The sequence below is a fragment of the Carettochelys insculpta genome, chromosome 6 (assembly GCF_033958435.1).
Source record: "Carettochelys insculpta isolate YL-2023 chromosome 6, ASM3395843v1, whole genome shotgun sequence".
In the NCBI taxonomy this organism is placed as follows: domain Eukaryota; kingdom Metazoa; phylum Chordata; order Testudines; family Carettochelyidae; genus Carettochelys; species Carettochelys insculpta.
The window spans coordinates 121,839,477-121,857,861 of NC_134142.1; the positions used below are offsets into that span (position 1 = coordinate 121,839,477).

General features: G+C 58.0%; 1 protein-coding gene across 1 annotated transcript in view; it reads left to right on the forward strand.

Annotated features, from left to right (window-relative positions):
• The first annotated feature begins 10 nt into the window (after positions 1-10).
• Positions 11-18,385, forward strand: part of AGBL2 (AGBL carboxypeptidase 2) — a 37,810-nt gene continuing 19,435 nt past the window's right edge. Inside the window, exons 1-8 of the mRNA XM_074998592.1 lie at positions 11-19; positions 2,808-2,867; positions 3,103-3,166; positions 5,085-5,231; positions 7,077-7,265; positions 8,750-8,857; positions 10,610-10,760; positions 12,665-13,444. Of these exons, the coding sequence (XP_074854693.1) occupies positions 11-19; positions 2,808-2,867; positions 3,103-3,166; positions 5,085-5,231; positions 7,077-7,265; positions 8,750-8,857; positions 10,610-10,760; positions 12,665-13,444 (1,508 nt within the window). The remainder of the gene's footprint in view (positions 20-2,807; positions 2,868-3,102; positions 3,167-5,084; positions 5,232-7,076; positions 7,266-8,749; positions 8,858-10,609; positions 10,761-12,664; positions 13,445-18,385) is intronic.

Sequence of the window (18,385 nt, forward strand, 5' to 3'; positions counted from 1 at the left end):
TCGAACCAATATGTACAAGGTAAGAGGCAGCACCTGACCACGTAGAAGGGTTGTAGCTCAATATGTCAGGTGTGATGTGTAAATTGTTCGTGCCTGTGTATAAGAATGTTCTCCTGGGGTGTGGGCCGGGTCCGGCCGAGGGGGCAGTGGAAAGTCCTGCCACTGACTGAGCCGAGTCCATTGACCGTGGGTGCATATTTGTAGTATGCCCTGACTCAGACTGAGAAGTCTACAGCGAACTCCTATTGCGTCCAATACGGCAATAAACCTGGCCGACGCGCCTTACTCGGCGCTGGGGGTTCTCCTCAGGTCTGCTGTGTCAGCTATCTGCAGAGCTGGGGCAGCGCACAGGGAGCACACGCACGCAGCCGCCTGGTACCAGCACTGGAGAGCAGAGCATGGCGCTGGCGGTGTCTGACCACGCTGGTGTCGCTCGGCTGCGTGCGTGTGCATGCGCGTGCGCGTGCGCATGCACGTGTGTGCGTGTGCATGCGCGTGTGTGTGCGTGTGCGTGTGCATGCGCGTGTGTGCGTGCGCATGCGCGTGTGCCCTCTGCGTGCTGCCCCAGAACACAGCCCTCTTCTTGCCAGCTGCTGTGAGCCGCGCGCGCCTTTAGCTCACAGCTGCACTTTGCTTTCTGTGAGCAGAGCCGCGACCATTCCTTGGGTTCAGGCCTGAGGCCTCCTACTGGGGCCTGTGCCGACTACAGCTTCAAGCAGCGCCGCTCCACCCGGAGAGACCAATGAGGAGGGAGCTCCGCCGCGGAGCCACGCCCACTGCTGGTTGCTGGGCTACCGCGTCCCGGCATGAGACGAGGCCTTGTGTGGGGCGCGGGGCTGCGGTGAGGGGCTCGGGGGGGTCTGGTCCCTGGAGTGTGGGGGAGCTCAGGGGGGTGTCGGGTGTGGGGAGCTCGGGGGGGTGTCTGGGCCCTGGAGTGTGGGGAACTGGGGGGGATCTGGGCTCTGGAGTGTGGGGAGCTCGGGGGGTGTCTGGGCTCTGGAGTGTGGGGGATCTCAGGGGAGTGTCTGGGCTCTGGAGTGTGGGGAACTGGGGGGCAGCTTGGCCCTGGAGGAGGGGAGCTCGGGGGGGTGTCTGGGCCCTGGAGTGTGGGGAACTGGGGGGCAGCTTGGCCCTGGAGGAGGGGAGCTCGGGGGGGTGTCTGGGCCCTGGAGTGTGGGGAGCTCGGTGGGTGTCTGGGCCCTGGAGTGTGGGGAGCTCAGGGGGGTGTCTGGGCCCTGGAGTGTGGGGAGCTCGGGGGGTGTCTGGGCTCTGGAGTGTGGGGGATCTCGGGGGGTGTCTGGGCCCTGGAGTGTGGGGAGCTCGGGGGGTGTCTGGGCTCTGGAGTGTGGGGGATATCAGGGGGGTGTCTGGGCCCTGGAGTGTGGGGAGCTCGGGGGGTGTCTGGGCTCTGGAGTGTGGGGGAGCTCGGGGGGGGTGTCTGGGCCCTGGAGTGTGGGGAACTGGGGGGCAGCTTGGCCCTGGAGTGTGGGGAGCTCGGGGGGGTGTCTGGACCCTGGAGTGTGGGGAGCTCGGGGGTGTGTCTGGGCTCTGGAGTTCAGGGAATGGGAGGGATCTTGGCTCTGGAGTGTGGGGAACTGGGGGGGTGTCTGGGCCCTGGAGTGTGGGGAGCTCGGGGGGGTGTCTGGGCTCTGGAGTGTGGGGGATATCAGGGGGGTGTCTGGGCCCTGGAGTGTGGGGAGCTCGGGGGGTGTCTGGGCTCTGGAGTGTGGGGGAGCTCGGGGGGGGTGTCTGGGCCCTGGAGTGTGGGGAACTGGGGGGCAGCTTGGCCCTGGAGTGTGGGGAGCTCGGGGGGGTGTCTGGACCCTGGAGTGTGGGGAGCTCGGGGGTGTGTCTGGGCTCTGGAGTTCAGGGAATGGGAGGGATCTTGGCTCTGGAGTGTGGGGAACTGGGGGGGTGTCTGGGCCCTGGAGTGTGGGGAGCTCGGGGGGGTGTCTGGGCCCTGGAGTGTGGGGAGCTCGGGGGTGTCTGGGCTCTGGAGTGTGGGGAGCTTGGGGGGGAATCTGCGCTCTGGAGTTCAGGGAATGGGGGGGATCTGGGCTCTGAAGTGAGGGGAGCTTGGGGGGGTGTCTGCGCTCTGGAGTTCAGGGAACTTGGGGGTTGTCTGGGCTCGAGTGTGGGGAGCTTGGGGGTGTCTGGGCTCTGGAGTTTGGGGAACTGGGGGGATCTGGGCTCCGGAGTGTGGGGAGCTCTGGGGGGTGTCTGGGCTCAGAACCAAAGGGTGCTTGGGGGGATCTGTGGTCTGGAACTGTGGGAGCTCAGAGGGGTGTCTAGGTTGAAGCAGGGGTAGCTCAGGTGGGGTCTGGGCTGCAGGACACAAGGGTCGGTCCCTACAGTGCGACCAGGAGCTGCACGTGCTATTCCACAGGCTATCTGACTGCCCCAGGACCCTGTGAGCTGCGATTCTAGCTTAGCCCCGGCTCCACTCTTGGAGCAGACACTGGGATTGGGTAGCTCTGGAGGCTGGCAAAGGTCGTGATGGGCGGCACAGGGGATGCAGAGCCGAGGTGCTGCAGCCCCTGGACCGCGCAGCCCATGGGGCAGGTGATGGCTGTGAGCAGCCGTGTGGGGCAGTGCATTGCGGTTGGACTGTTTCTTGATAACCTGGCAGGTTCCCCCTGCCTGGGAAGCTGCCTCCACGCTGAGTAATCTGCCCTGGATGCTGAGAGGGAGCCGGATGTGGGGTGTGCACCCAGCTAGGCAGCCTGGTTTGTGTTTAGACAGGGGCAGGAGGGTGTCAGGTCCAGTCCCATCCCTGCCACATGACTGGTCCCTCTGCTTCCCCCCAGCACGTGGCAGAGCCATCACCGCTGCCTGTCATGTGTCCGGCCCAGGAGCCACCTCTGGAGGTGAGTGCAGAGCCCATGCCTGGGGCCAGTGGGATCCAGCAGTCTCTGGGGAGGGGAGCAGTGGCTGGTGTCAGGGTTGGCTGGGCCCAGGCAAAGGGGCTGGCACTGGGGGAGACTGTAGCAAGAGCAGTTGGTCCTGTGTGCTCTGACCTGTTTGTTCCTTAGACTCCCATGTGCTGGTATCCCAAGGCAGCAGGGGGGACACCTGGCTCTCACCTTTCCCTTCCTCCCCCAGCTGCTCACAGACCCCTATGAGAGCTTCATGCACCACCACCTCCAGTACTATGGCTACTTCAGAGGTAAGAGCACCCAGCTGCTGGCTGCCACCGGCTGGGCAGCAGTCACTCCAAGCCCTCTGGGTGTCTCTTGATCTTCCCTCCCGACAGCCGGGCCGCTGGGGAAGGGGTTTGCTGCCAGCTGGAGAGCGAGGCAGTTTGCAAAGGGTTTTCACAGTGACATTTCCTCTGTTTCCAAGTGTTTTCCCTGGCCTGCTGCTGTATGGACCACCCCTGCCCCGGAGAACAGCCGCTGGCTGAGTGCCAGGGCCGCAGGGGGTTGCCAAGCCTCCGGCTTTTGCTGGGAGTCTCCTGGGATCAGGCTCCATCTCCCAAAAGCCCCTGAAGCCAAACTGGGAGATTGGCCCCTAAACGTCCAGCCGAAGCAACTGGCAGGTTCCTCCCTTGGTGTAGAGGTGTTGGGGGTCTCTGCCTCTAGCCAGGACACCACAGCTCTCACTGGCTGCATACGGTGGCCAATGGGAGTTGCTGGTGTGGTGCTTGGAGGTGGGGCAGCACATGGAGCCATCTGGGCCTCCTTTTGAGGGGCCGCAAGGCGGGATGTGCTGATCACAGCTGGGAGCAACATGGGACCAGGGCAGGCAGCAAACCTGCCTTAGCCCCGCTGGGCTCCTGACTGGGACTCGGGGCTGCCCCAGGTAAGTGCTGCCTGGCCAGAGGCCACACCCCAACTCCCTGCTCCAGCCCTGAGTCTCCTCCCAGTTCCCACACTCCAAACTCCTGCAGCCGACCCAGCCCTGACCCCCCCGCACCTCCATCCCCTCCTGCACCCCAATCTCCTGCCTTGGGCTTGGCCCAAAGCCTCATCCTACACCCCATCCCGGTGAGGGTGAGTGCCAGCAAGGGGGTGTGGGGCGGGGGGGTGTGAGTCAGGGGCCCTAGGGCTGCAGTGAGTGGCAGTGGCTGGGCAGAGCGCAGGGCTGGCAGCAGAACTGCCAGGCCAGGGAGCCAGGCCCCAGAAGATCCTGGGCCTTGGCCACAGGGCTGGACGCCTGCCAGTCCTTCAGCACCACTTGTGCTGCCCAGGGCTCCTGCCGCTTCCACAAGCCCCCAGGCGGTGAAGCCTTTTAAATAGCTGGGCCCTGGGGCAGCTTCCCTGCCCCCCAACGAGAGGCCAGTCAGGGCAGGGCGGCCCTTTCTGCTGTAGCCTTGGGTGGGCCGGGGCTGGAGCAGCCGGCCAGTGCGCCATGTCCCTGCAGAGACTCGCTCCAGGGCTGGCGGCTCAGGGCCGTCTGTGCCCTGGCAGGATCCGGACCCTCCCTCCACTCCTGCACAGCCGCAAAGAGCCTTGGCCAGAATCCCAGCAGCAGGAGCCGCAGGCTCTGGGCCCATCTGGAGCCTTCTCAGCGGGGCACAGCGACTCCTCCAGTGTGCCCAGCTCGTTCTCATGGGAATCACTGAGATCCCCCGGGAGGGAACTCCACCCCCTGCCCTGCTCCGCCTCTGGCTCAGGGGCAGAGTGGCTGGAGGTTGGGACACCTGCAGGCAGAGCTGTTCCTAGGGAGGGCCTTGGCATCACCCCTGCAGTGCCCGAGGCGTGGGGCCCAGGGCACCCCCCTGCCTCTGCTGCACCCCCACCGCACCCCCTTCTGCCCCACTGTACCCCTTGCACAAAGCCCCTTGCCACGAGCTGGACCACCTCAGTGAAGCACAGGGCAGCGGGCGGCGTAGGACAGGCTGCTAGGTCACTTGAGCTCCTGCCCCCACAAGGAGCACAGGGCCCTGAGCCCTGCAACCATGCTGCGCCTGGGCCCTGCAAGTCCCGTCCACAGGACTGCTGAGGCAGCTTTGCCTGCTGCATGTGGCCTGCTTTACCCAAGGGCAGTGTTAGATCACTCCCTGTGCCACCGCTGGCCTGGCTGGCTTTAAATGGCCCAAGAAACGTTGCTTCCCCAGCCCTGACAGCAGCACCCTTCCCTAGACGAGGAGCGAATCGTGCAGAGCAGCCCCCTCGTGCCACAGGCGTGCGGGCCGCTGAGCTCGAACTCTCTGCTGGAGCCGGGAGCCCGCCCGGAGAGCAGCACCTCAGACTGCGAGTCCCTTCAGGACAGCAGGAAGAAGCTTATCTGTGAGTGAGGCACCGCCGGGCCCAGGCCCACGACTGGCAGAGCTTCGGTTCAGCCTGAGCTTCAGGGGCTGCTGTAGGGCGGGAGGAGACAGCCGGACGGGGGAGGCGTGGGCGCAGTTGGCCAGCTGGGGGATGTGGGCCCCTCTCCCCAAGGTCCTGAGCCTCACTTTGTAGACCACACTGCTGGGGATGGAGCCAAGTAAAACGGCCTCCTGCTCTCTGCTCTGGCTCTCTGGCTGGCAAGGCCTCACCACTCTCCTGGCATGATTTGAACCTGTTGCCTTTCGGCCCATAACAGTGTCACTGTCCCCTGCTCGTTCCTGCCTCTCGCTGCCAGCGAGAGCTGCCCAGCAGCCAGCCCTGGGGAAGGGGTGTCTGGCTTAAAGCCAAAGCCAAAGCTGCTTTGGAGATCCCGCTCCCAGAAAGTTCGTTACGCACTCGACAGCTGATACACAGTTCAGGCGCTGCTGTAGGCTCCTGCGCCCACAGCAGGGTGCTAAGCACAGAGCCTGCAGTGCCGTGGGGTGCCAGCACGGCTCTGTGGCACGGGACTGTTCTGTGGGGCGCTGTCTGGGGCATCGAGCTTACTGGGGGGACCCTTCCCAAGCCAGCTGAAGATAGTGCACTTATTGGGAGGGACACACCAACCCGTGGGAAGACAGCAGTGAGCAAAGCTTCCCAGCTAGAAGGGGCAGAGTTAAGGTTATCTGAGCAAGTTGAACATGGCCAGCTCGCGTGTAGGTTGGGATGGTCCACAGGGGCAGGGGCTTGGCTGCCACCCCAGCGGGCTCCTGCAAAGCCTGGGAAGGGAGGAGGGCATCCCTAGCAAGGGCAGGCTGTGGAAGGAGGCATGGCAGAGGATGCTCCAGTGGGCCTGATCCTCTCTCGGGATACACTCCTTATAGAATCATAGAACACTAGAACTGGAAGGGACCTCAAGAGGTGATCGAGTCCAGTTCCCTGCCCTCTTGGCAGGGCCAAACACCCTCTAGATCATCCCTGAGAGGTGTCTGTCTAACCTGCTCTTAAATATCTCCTGCAATGGGGATTCCACAACCTCCCTAGGTGCCTTATTCCAGTGTCTAACCACCCTGACAGTCAGGGAGCTTTTCCTAATGTCCAACCTAAACCTCCCTTGCAGCAGTTTAAGCCCATTGCTCCTTGTCCTGTCCTCAGAGGCCCAGGAGAACAATTCTTCTCCCTCCTCCTTGTAACCCCCTTTGAGGTACTTGAAAACCCCTATCAAGTCGCCTCTAAATCTCTTGTCTAAATGAAACAAGCCCAGTTCTTTCAGTCGTCCCTCAGAGCTCACGTTCTCTAGACCTTTGATCACTCTTGTTGCTCATCTCTGGACCTTCTCCAATTTCTCTGCCTCTTTCTTGAGATGTGGTGCCCAGAACTGGACGCAATACTCCAACTGAGGCCTAATGAGCTCTTAGTAGAGCAGGAGAATGACTTGATGGCATTCTGCAAGTGTATGGGCTTGAGGCATCCCCGTGCGGGTGTGTGCTGTGCCCAAGTGGCCCCAAATCCCAGAGCTGTACCTTGGCCCCTCCACTACTTCCACAGAAGAGCAGCTGGTAGTTGTTCTAGCCCAGTAGTTATGACACCCTAAGCAGCGTGTACCTGGGGTGCTGCACTGTGGTTATTCCGACAGCCCCCTGGCTGGGGCAGGTACTGTAGCTCTGTCACATTGGCCGAGGCTGAGATGCGGGGGTAGTGGTGGGGTGCTCCTAGCTGTGCCAGAGCCTTGGCTCGGCTGTGTGCGTGCATGAGGAAATGGGGCCGTCAGGCCACACGCTGGGCTGCGAAGGCATCTCCAGCACCTGCTCCTGCTCTCGGCAGATTCTCTCATGCTGGAGGCGGCCCTACTCAAGACTAAACAGCTCCTGTACAATCGGCGGGAGGGCCCCAGGGTCCTACGCCTGCGAGAACCGCGGGGGCTTTTTGCAGTGCCCACCTCGAGAGACCCCCTGCAGGCCCCGCGCTGGCCCGTGGAGTGCGAAGTCATCGAGGAGCAGATCCAGCACATTGGTAACTGGTACTCAGCCTGTGTCATTGCCCCCATACCGTGTGGGGCTGGGGGAGCTCCCAGCCCTTCTGGGCATCAGTAACCAGAGCCCTGTGTGTGTCATTGCCCCCATACCGCATGGGGGGGTGTGCTGGGGGAGCTCCCAGCCCATCTGGGCATCAGTAACCAGAGCCCTGTGTGTGTCATTGCCCCCCGTACCATGTGGGGCTGGGGGAGCTCCCAGCTCATCAGGGTATTGGTGGACTGGAGCCCTGTGTGTGTCATTGCCCCCGTACTGTGTGGGGCTGCGGGATCTCCCGGCCCGTCTGGGCGTCAGTCAACTGGAGCCCCTTGTGTGTCATCGCCCCTCTTCTGCAGAATCCCCCTCCTTCCAGGATGGGGACTCCAGCAGCGGCTTGTAGCCAGAATGCTGCCCACCCTTTGGCATTGCTCAGCTCTCCTGTAGGCCCCTCTGGGCTCCACTCCCTGCTGGGAATGTGGTGCCCAGTGCTCAGAGTGTTGGGCCTGCTTCCCAGCCAGCCAGCGGGCCCTAGTACACTTATTACGGTGCTAGAAGCCAGAGTGCCCCTCCCCGCTGCTGGGCTCTGTGGCAGGGGGCGGCTGGGGAGCACTCGGGGGAGACGTGGCCAAGCCCCAGTGTTACCCAGAATCCTCTGCCCCCGCAGCAGCCCTCTGCACACAGCTTCCCAGCCTTGTGTGGGCCCTTGGGAGACTGGAACCGGGCATTTCCCACAGGCAAGACTGGGGAACGCCATGCAGGATGGGCAGGGTGGAGGGGCTGCCCCCTAAATGCCGTGAGGTTGCATTAAACCCCTGGCTGCCCTCAGACCAGGCTGTTCTGCCACTGCACAGCTGCTTCCTCCACGAAGCAGAGCCGCTCCACCCGGTCAAACACCTTCCCAACACAGACCCGCACTGGGCTCAGCCCCACCTGGGCTGGCTAGAGGCGAGGACACTGGCTGGGGAGGGCCCTGCTTTTCTGCTACTGCAGGACATGGAGGGTGGAGAGCTGGTATCAGGGCAGAGCTGTTCTCTACCCAGTGGGTTGGGTTCCCAGCTGACACCCAGCAGCGCTGACAGGAGGCTGTAATGGGGTTCGGGGGCCCCATGCTCTGCACCTTGTCCGCAGGCAGGAGTGACTCTCGCTCAGCGGGAGAACAGCGGGTTTAGTAGCCGACAGGGACACAGCATCTTACAGAAGAGTCAGCACAGCAGGCAGAGACAGCCAGTTGAATCCATGCTGGGGAGAGGAGGCCCCCAGAGCCGGGGCCTTGCCCTCTCCTTTGTCTCTCTCTCTCCCAGCCCAGACTAACTGCTTCCCAACTCCCAGTGCCAATTCAAACCCCTCCGGCTCCAACTTCCCCTTTGTCTGCAGTCCAGAGGCCTTACCTGGTGGCCTCGGTCACCCTCAGCATGAGCCCCACATCCTCTGTGAGCCCCCCTCCTATCCCCCACTACATCACAGGGCCGGTTCCTGTCTCCTCAGAGTGGGTGCCGCCCGAGCCGGAGCCGTTCTATCAGCCGACTGGCCACGAGCCGGCCCCGCCAGTGGTGGGGGAGGAGAAAGGGACCGTGGTCTTTCGCATTAACCCAGGTATGTGTCCTGCGGGGGGCCCTCGCGCTGCCTGGGCGTGGAGCGTGGGAGACAGCACAGCCTCCGGCAGGCCGCTCTGGGAGGGGAGGGGGCAGAGACACGCCTGGCAGGTCTGTGGGGACACCGTCCGCCCCCGAGTGGGACGAGAGCTCCCTGCTGGCATGCCAAACGCCCGGTGGTGCAGGAGCTGCCTTTTCTTTGGCCCGGGGATGCTCCTCCCCTCTGCTGGGAGACTCCGCCCTCTCTCCTGCCCCTTCCCCCAGGCGCCCTTCTGCATCTGAGCACCCCCTGCCAGCTCCAGGGCCGGACCAAACAGCCGATTGGGGCCCGGAACAGCGGCAGCTGCTGGAAGCTGAGCCCCTTCTTTTTCCCGTGGGTGTCTGAGCCCTGGAGCATGTGCTGAGTCAGCACCTGTCCTTGGGTGTCCTGACCGCTTCGAGTGGGGCGTCGGCAAACCTCCCGGCTCCATCTCCATCTCCTGAGACATGAAAATCACCTGGGGCCAGATCCAACGCCCAGTCCGGGGTTGCCTGGGAAATCGTCGTTCGAACCGCAGCACTTGAGTGGGCTGGTGCTCCAGGCTGAGGGCTGCGCGTGTGACTGAAAGCTGGCTTCTCTGGAGCAAGTCACCCCCGGAGCAGGAAGGACTCAGAGGCCCCATCGTAGGAGCCTGCCCAGTCCCTAGCTGTCCGTGTCCCAGGTGGTGGAGGCTCTCCCTCTGCTGGAGGAGTGACCCCCCAGCCTGATGGGAGGTGGCGCTGAAGTCTGACCTGTTTTCCTGCAGCAGGAGGCAGTTGGCGGAGGTCTCTGCCCCAAGCGGCCTGCTGGGAAGTGGGCCCAAGGCTCTCCTGGATTTCTGACCATCCCCTGGGAAGAGGCTGAGATTGGGTGGCAGTCAGGGGTCCCCAGGGTGGCTCCCGAGGGCACTGGGCTGTTCTTTATCGCCTCTGCTCGTGAATTCCTGTTCCAGTGAAGCCACCCAGCCCTGCCAGTGAACTCTCCATACCCCTCTTGTGCCCAAGCAGAGGAGGTGGGCACTGCTGCAGGCCCAGGCTCCATCTGCACCCAGCTGCACTCTCTCCAGGCCTGAAGGGTGGCAGGGGTGATAGCGGTGTAACTGCCCACAGGCGCACTCGAACCTGGGACCGCTGTGCCGGAGCCTCTACAGGCTGAGCTGAAAGTCAGCTGGCTCTCAGCTCAGGCTGTAGAAGGGACACGTTCTTTCCCTCTGGGTCACTGGTTTAGGTGCCACCACATGGGACTACGAACCACCCCCAGGTGTGCAGGTTACGTGGGCGCACTGCCATCCCAGCCGCAAGCCCCAGCAGGACAGGCAGCATCTCGGCGCAGGAGGCCGGGGTTTTGTTCACAGCCCTGCTGGGAGCCTTGGGCAAATCATGGCACAGCCCAGTGCCTCAGTTCCCCCTCCGTGACTCTTACTGACTCTCCCGAACTGTGGCTTGGTGATGGGCACACGGGCCCCCCAAGGCAGCGAGGGGGCTGCCTCATGGAGGAGGGGGAGCAGTGCCTGAGGGCGAGGGGAGATGAAGCAGGCATGCGGGGAGCGACAGGACCAGCTGCAGCGTCCTACTTGCCAGGCAGCAGCGGTTGCTTTGTGCTCAGACTGAGGCAGAGCCTGAGTGGCTGCGCCCTGCCTTGGGAGAGCTCCACCCAAGAGCCAGGCCTGGAGGAGCAGGGAGCTGGCTCCGGCACAGGCTGCGGGAGTGACAAGGGCATCTCCTCTCCCGGCAGTGGCCAAAGGCTCCTACTTCACCTGCTCCCGCGTTAGAGGGGCGCGGGGGCCCCTCACGTCACCCGCCGTCAGCTTGCAAGGCCCCGAGGACACCACCCTGCTCTTTGAATCTAGGTTCGAGAGTGGGAACCTCCAGAAGGCCGTCCAAGTGTGAGTACGAGGGCAGTGGGCCGAGGCGGTGGGGCGGCACGAGGCAGGCCGGGGAGAGGGAGCGTTCCAGCTAAGCCCAGCTGCCTGGGCCAGGCCGTCTGTGGAGGGCAGGCTAAGGGGGAAGCCAAGCTGGCCCTGGGGGTGGCCGGGGCATTAGGAGATGAACTTATGAAGTGTCTGTCTGTGACGATGTCCCCAAAGTGTTTGCATCAGCCCCGTCCCAGGGAGCCACGAGGAGGCACTGCCTCCCCCAGAAGCCCCAGAGCAGCCCTGTTGGGGGCTGGCAGTGCCCTGAGCATTACCTGTCCCTTCTCTGTGCAGCTCCCCGCAGTGGTTGCCTGCTGCATCTCTGGGGAGGGGGCTGAGGAAAGTGCAGCAGGACAAGCCAGGCCTGAGGATCTCCCCCAGCCTGTCCGAAGGGGGAAAGAACAGAGACTGCGCTGTGATGGCTGCTGGACTCTCTGCCCCAGCCCAGGCTAGAGCAGCCCGGGAGCTGCTCTACTTTGTGCTGGCCAGCGATGTTCCCATACCTCTGCCCCCGTGTCCTGTGGGAAGGAAGGCTTAGGAGGAAAACCAGCAGGAGCCTGAGTCTTTACAGGCTGTCCCCTGATGCGTACTCACAAGGGGGTGGATGTCCAATTGCCCGGGCACGTGTGAAGCTTCAATTTCCTCATGCTCTTGTCAAATGCTGGATTTGCCATTTAAAGCGCATCCTTATAACTATGCTCTTTGCATGTTATTGCGTGTACCAAATGATAGGAACAAAGGCCTGTTCCCCAGCGCTGACCAGCACGCTAGGAGAGAAGAGGGGAATCTCGGTCTTTGTTCCCAGCCTGCACAAAGAGAAGCTGGTTACAAACGTCTGTCCTCTTGTTAGAAGGTTGCAACATTAACATGGTTTTGTTCCTAGGATCTAGAGCCTTAGCACACAGAAGCAGAGAGAGACGAAACAGGCTGCTCCCTAGGCAGAGAGATCATCTCCTTTTCCTTACTGTAGGCTGGATCTCTGAGTGCCACATTGTACGCTTCCTTGTGCTGTCCATTAGCCTGCAACAGGGTCAGGCATCTCCCTGAAATACAGCATAGTAACCCATCATGGTAACACAGTTCTCATGGACTCATAGAATCCTAGGGCTGGAAGGAACCTCAGGAGGTCATCGAGTCCAGCTCCCTGCCCAAAGCAGGATCAACCCCAACTAAATCATCCCAGCCAGGGCTTTGTCAAGCCGGGACTTAAAAACCTTTAGGGATGGAGATTCCACCCCCTATCCCAGTAACACATTCGAGTACCTCACCACCCTCCTGGGGAAAGAGTTTTTCCTAATATCCAGCCTAGACCTCCCCCCGCTGTAACTTGAGGCCACTGCTCCTTGTTCTGCCGTCCCCACTACTGAGAACAGCCTCTCTCCATCCTCTTTAGAGCCCCCCTCAGGAAGTTGAAGGCTTCTATGAAATCGCCCCTCACGCTTCTCTTCTGCAAACTAAATAAGCCCAAATCTCTCAGCCTCTCCTCTTAGGTCATGTGCTTCACCCCCTAATCATTTTCCTTGCCCTCCGCTGGACCCTCTCCAGTGTGCCCACATCCTTTCTATACTGGGGGGCTCAGAACTGGACGAGATATTCCACATGTGGCCTCACCAGTGCTGAATAAAGGGGAATAACAAAGTCTCTAGATCTTCTGGAAATGCTCTTCCTAGTGCAACCCAATCTGCCGCTAGCCTTTTCACTCCACCAGAGACCTAGCGAGGGAATCCTGTGTGAGCCAAAGTATCTAACGCCCCCCTGGAAGAGCCCGGTAGTCCAGCTGCTGATGTGCACTGAGCAGGTCTGTCCTGTTGGCCACATGGGTCCTGGTGCAGGATGTTGCTGCTGTGAGCGTCTGAGCGTCTCTCTCCTCCCTGCAGAGGCCCTTACGAGTACGAGCTGACGCTGCGCCCGGACCTGTACACCAGCAAGCACACCCAGTGGTTCTACTTCCAGGTCAGGAACACCCGCAAAGGCATTGCCTATCGCTTCTCCATCGTCAACCTGACGAAGGCCAAGAGCCTGTACAGCCTGGGGATGAAGCCGCTGCTGTACTCGCAGCGGGAGGCGCAGACGAGCGGGGTGGGCTGGCGACGAGAGGGCAGTGACATCCGGTACTACAGGTGCAGCCCCGAGGAAGGCCAGCCCTTGTATTGCCTGACATGGACGGTGCTCTTCCCCCACGACCACGACACCTGCTACTTCGCCCACTTTTACCCCTACACCTTCTCGGACCTGCAGCGCTACCTGCTGGCAGTGACCAGCGACCCAGCCCACACGCAGTACTGCAAGCTGCGGGTCCTCTGCAGCAGCCTGGCTGGCAACACCGTCTACCTCCTCACCATCACCAGCCCCTCCCGAAGCCCTGCCGCGGCCGCTGCCAAGAAGGCCGTGGTGCTGAGCGCCCGGGTGCACCCTGGGGAGACCAATGGCTCATGGGTGATGAGGGGCTTCCTGGACTTCATCCTGAGCAACGCCCCCGATGCCCAGCTTCTCCGTGAGCTCTTCATATTCAAGGTGGTGCCCATGCTTAACCCAGACGGGGTGATTGTGGGGAACTACCGCTGCTCCCTGGCTGGTCGAGATCTCAACCGCAACTACAGGACCGTCCTGAAGGAGTCCTTCCCCTGCATCTGGCATACCCGGAGCATGGTCCAGAGGTGAGGATGTAATACATAGAGAGTTCCTGGGCAGTGCTGGTCGAGCCAAACCTGGGCAAATTGCTTAAAACTGAGCCAGTTCCGGCCCTCCCTGGAGTTTGCTCGCATACCACAAAGCTAAACGGTTACATAGAGCACCTCTGCCACCTCTCTGGCCAGCCAGAAGTTACACAAGCAAATCCCTCAGGCTCTCCAGCTTCCCTTGTGCCTAAATCAGTATCCCTCCTGTAATATTATGCAGGGTTCTGGGCCAAGCTGAGAGAACCCACCCTAGGCATGTTATTTAAAACTGGGCCACTTACAGCCCAGGCTGGGGTCTCCTTATAAATAAGGCAAACCAAGTCAGCCCCAAAAGTTCCTCTGCCAGCCCCTCTGGCCAGCCAGAAGTTACACAAGCAAATCCAACGATCCTCCAGCCGCTCCTAACGCCCAACCAGTGCCCCTCTGTACTCAGGTGAGGGGCAATGAAAACCTATTTCACCAAATCCACACAGGTTCTTCCAGCCCCCAAAAGGACCAGCCACGTTCCCAGGTCAATAGATTTGTAGACCTTACCCAAAACATCACGTGGGGCCAATCCTTTAGAATCTAGAGGTTTATTAATGAAGAAAGAAAGAACAGAGTGTGAGAGAAAAATTGTTAAAGTGGTAAATTACATCCATCAGTCGAAGCTATTGATGGAGACCACAGCCAATGATACAAACTTCTATTCTTGAGAGTCTCTGAAAATACACCTGGTGAGGGATTGGTCCATGCAGGCTTAGTCCATGAAGACTGAAGAACAGAACGGTCACTGCCAGGGACATCTTTATAGACTTGCCACGTGGTGGAAAAACCCCTTTCTTCTTCTTGTAGGCAGTGGAGGCTCACATGGTCAGGTTGCCTGTTGTGCCATTCTATAATAAAAAAAAAATACATGGGATTCACATCTCATAGAGCTGGAAGTAACCTCTAGAGATCGTTGAGTCCAGTTCCCTGCCTTCTTGGCATGACCAAGCACCATCCTTTTTCTAATTTATTTACCCCAGATCCCTAAATGGCCTCCTCAAGGATTAAACTCACAGCCCTGTATTTAGCAGGCCAATGCTCAAACCACTGAGCCATTATGCTCCCCATCCTCAGTAGAACAGCCACACTAGGCCAGATCAAAGGTCCACCTAGCTCAGTCTCCTGTCTTCTGACAGAGGCCCATACCAGATGCCCCAGAGGGAGTGAACAGAACAGATAATCATCAAACTGATCCCTCTCCTGTCATCCATTTCCAGCCTCTGACAGACAGAGGCTAGCAGCACCATTCCAACACATCCTGGCTAAGAGCCACAGATGGTCCTAACCTCCATGAATTTATCAAGTTCTTTTTTGAGCCCTGTTATAGTCCTGGCTTTCACGGCCTCCTCTGGCAAGGAGTTCCACAGGCCTACTATGTGTTGCATGAAGAAAAACTTCCTTTTGTTAGTTTTCAACCTGCTACCCATCAATTTCATTTGGCGGCCCCTAGTTCTTATGGTATGGGAACAAATACATCACTTTTCCTTATTCACTTTTCCCCCCAGTCGAGATTTTATAGACCCCTGACACATCCCCCTCCCGGCCAGTTTCTTCTTTTCTAAGCTGCAGTCTCTGTCTTTTTAATCTCTCCTGATCGGGCAGCCGTTCCAAATCCCTCATCATTTCTGTTCTCCTTTTCTAAACCTTTTCCGTTACCAACATATTTTTACTGAGATGAGGTGACCACACCTGTAGGGAGTATTCAAGATGTGGGTGTCCCATGGATTTCTACAGAGGCAGTCAGAGAGTCTCATTCTTATTTGCTATGTCTTTTTTAATGATTCCTAACATTTGCTTTTCTGACTGCTGCTGTACCCTGGGTGGGTGTTTTCTGAGAAATACTCATGATAACTCCAAGATCTCTCTTTGGAGTGGTTAGAGCTAAACTAGTCCCCATGCATCTTACGAAGTGGGTTTTACTCAGGAAAGCTCATCAACTAATAAATGTGTTCGTGTTTGTCTCTAAGGCGCTACAGGACTGCTTGTAGACATGAACATAGTCCTCGGGTCACTTTCATAGCTGAAATGATGAGGTTTAGAGTTGCAAAAAGTTCTTTCAGAATTAGTCCCTTGGTTAGAGTCCAATATCGGGGTGATCCAGCTAGGACTGAGAAGCTCAGTCTTGTGACTCAAACTTCCCTGGTGAAGCTAAAGCAGGCCTGGAAGGATCAGGGCTCAAGAGTCTGTAAAGATCCCTGAGAGATTACCGCTCTCTCTCTGTATACATATATAATAATCTCTCTCACTTACCATCTGTAAATCTCAAAGTACTTAGCCCAGGAGGCCAGAATCATCACCCCCATTTTACATATGGGCAAACTGAGGCACAGTGAGAGTGTGACTTGCTCAAGGCTATCCAACAGGCTAATGACAGAAAGAGGAACAGAGCCCAGGTCTCAAATCTCAGTCCAGTGCTCCACCATTAGGCAACACTGTCTCTAATTAGTGGCAGCCAGAAAAGGGTTAAGCAGCTCAGGGGAAAATTGACCCAGCTGCAACCTCCAGAGACCTCTGAGTAGATAATGGCTGTGGGGCTTGTGTGTTTAGCTAGGTCTTGTTAGAGGTTGCCAACCTAACCACACAATTCCAGTCTCTCCCTGGATTGTTGACCGGGACATTAAAAGGAGGAGCTGACATTTAGATAAGGGGTGAATGCAGTGACATGGGCTGATAGCCTGGCCTCGTATTGATCTCTGCAGTGTTCAGTGCACTACCTGCAAATGGTCTCAGAGGGGTAACTCCGTTAGTCTGTAGCGTCACAAAAACCAAGCAGTCCTGTAGCACTTTAAAGACTTACACATGTATGTATTACGTAGTGAGCCTTTGTGGGCACTGGGCCTGATTACCTAATAAAGAAATGTATTAGTCTTTAAGGTGCTACAATACAGCTTGTTGGTTTTGTTTTTTTTTGTTACGTGCAAATAGCAGGAGATGGGCAGTTGCCTTATGCTAATCCAGGTAGCTGATTACAAGGGATGCTTTGCCCCAGAACACCTGCTATCAACAGGCTGGCGGTAATCTCTCAGGGATCTTTACAAACTCTTGAGCCCTGATCCTTCCAGGCCTGCTTTAGCTTCACCAGGGAAGTTTGAGTCACAAGACTGAGCTTCTCAGTCCTAGCTGGATCACCCCGATATTGGACTCTAACCAAGGGACTAATCCTGAAAGAACTTTTTGCAACGCTAAAGCTCATCATTTCAGCTATGAAAGTGACCCGAGGACTACGTTCATGTCTACAAGCAGTCCTGTAGCGCCTTAGAGACGAACACGAACACGTTCATTAGGTGATGAGCTTTCCTGAGTAAAACCCACTTCTCTAGATGAATGGGGACTAGTTTAGCTCTAACCACTCCAAAGATAGATCTTGAAGTTATCATGAGTATTTCTCAGAAAACACCCACCCAGGGTACAGCAGCAGTCAGAAAAGCAAATGTTAGGAATCATTAAAAAAGACATAGCAAATAAGAATGAGACTTTCTGACTGCCTCTGTAGAAATCCATGGGACACCCACATCTTGAATACTCCCTACAGGTGTGGTCACCTCATCTCAGTAAAAATATGTTGGTAACGGAAAAGGTTTAGAAAAGGAGAACAGAAATGATGAGGGATTTGGAACAGCTGCCCGATGAGGAGAGATTAAAAAGACAGAGACTGCAGCTTAGGAAAGAAGAAACTGGCCGGGAGGGGGATGTGTCAGGGGTCTATAGAATCTCGACTGGGGGGAAAAGTGAATAAGGAAAAGTGATGTATTTGTTCCCATACCATAAGAACTAGGGGCCGCCAAATGAAATTGATGGGTAGCAGGTTGAAAACTAACAAAAGGAAGTTTTTCTTCATGTAACACATAGTAGGCCTGTGGAACACCTTGCCAGAGGAGGCCGTGAAAGCCAGGACTATAACAGGGTTCAAAAAATAACTTGATAAATTCATGGAGGTTAGGACCATCTGTGGCTCTTAGCCAGGATGTGTTGGAATGGTGCTGCTAGCCCGTCTGTCAGGGGCTGGAAATGGATGACAGGAGAGGGATCAGTTTGATGATTATCTGTTCTGTTCACTCCCTCTGGGGCATCTGGTATGGGCCTCTGTCAGAAGACAGGAGACTGGGCTAGGTGGACCTTTGATCTCACCTAGTCTGGCTGTTCCAGTGAGGGTGGGGAGCATGATGGCTCAGTAGTTTGAGCATGGGCCTGCTAAATACAGGGCTGTGAGTTTAATCCTTGAGGAGGCCATTTAGGGATCTGGGGTAAATAAATTAGAAAATACATGGTGCTTGGTCATGCCAAGAGGTCAGGGAACTGGACTTAATGACCTCTGAAGGTCCCTTCCAGCTCTATGAGATGTGTAGCCCCTGTATTTTATTTTATTTTATTAATATAGAATGCCACAACAGGCAACCTGACCATGTGAACTTCCATTGCCTACAAGAAGAAGAAAGGATGCCCCTCTGTAAATTCCGGGATGGGAGGGAAACTTTAGCAGAGATCGCACGTCGTGCAAAAGCAAAGGGTTACTCTTTGAGAATCCTCGCAGAGCTGCTGACGAGAGGAACTCTGGGCTTAGAGAGGACTCTGGGAAATACAATAATTAATAATCATGTCGAGCTTTTATCCAACACTTCTTATCCAAAAATCCAAGTGCCAGCCTTTCCCCTCTGCCATATACAGTAGTCCCTCCAGTTACGTGAGGGTTGTATTCCCATGCACCATCGCCTCACTCGAATTTTGTGTAAGTTGGGGGGCAGCTTTTTCCCCAGTGAAATGCCCGTTCTGCACCCAGGGAAGGAGCAGAAGCACCTGCAACTCCTTTTGAAAGGGAAGTCCTAGGGTTGAGGGGGCAGTTGGGGAGGGTTAAGCCTGGGGTGGGTCAGGGCTGCAGGAGGGGCAGGGGGTGGT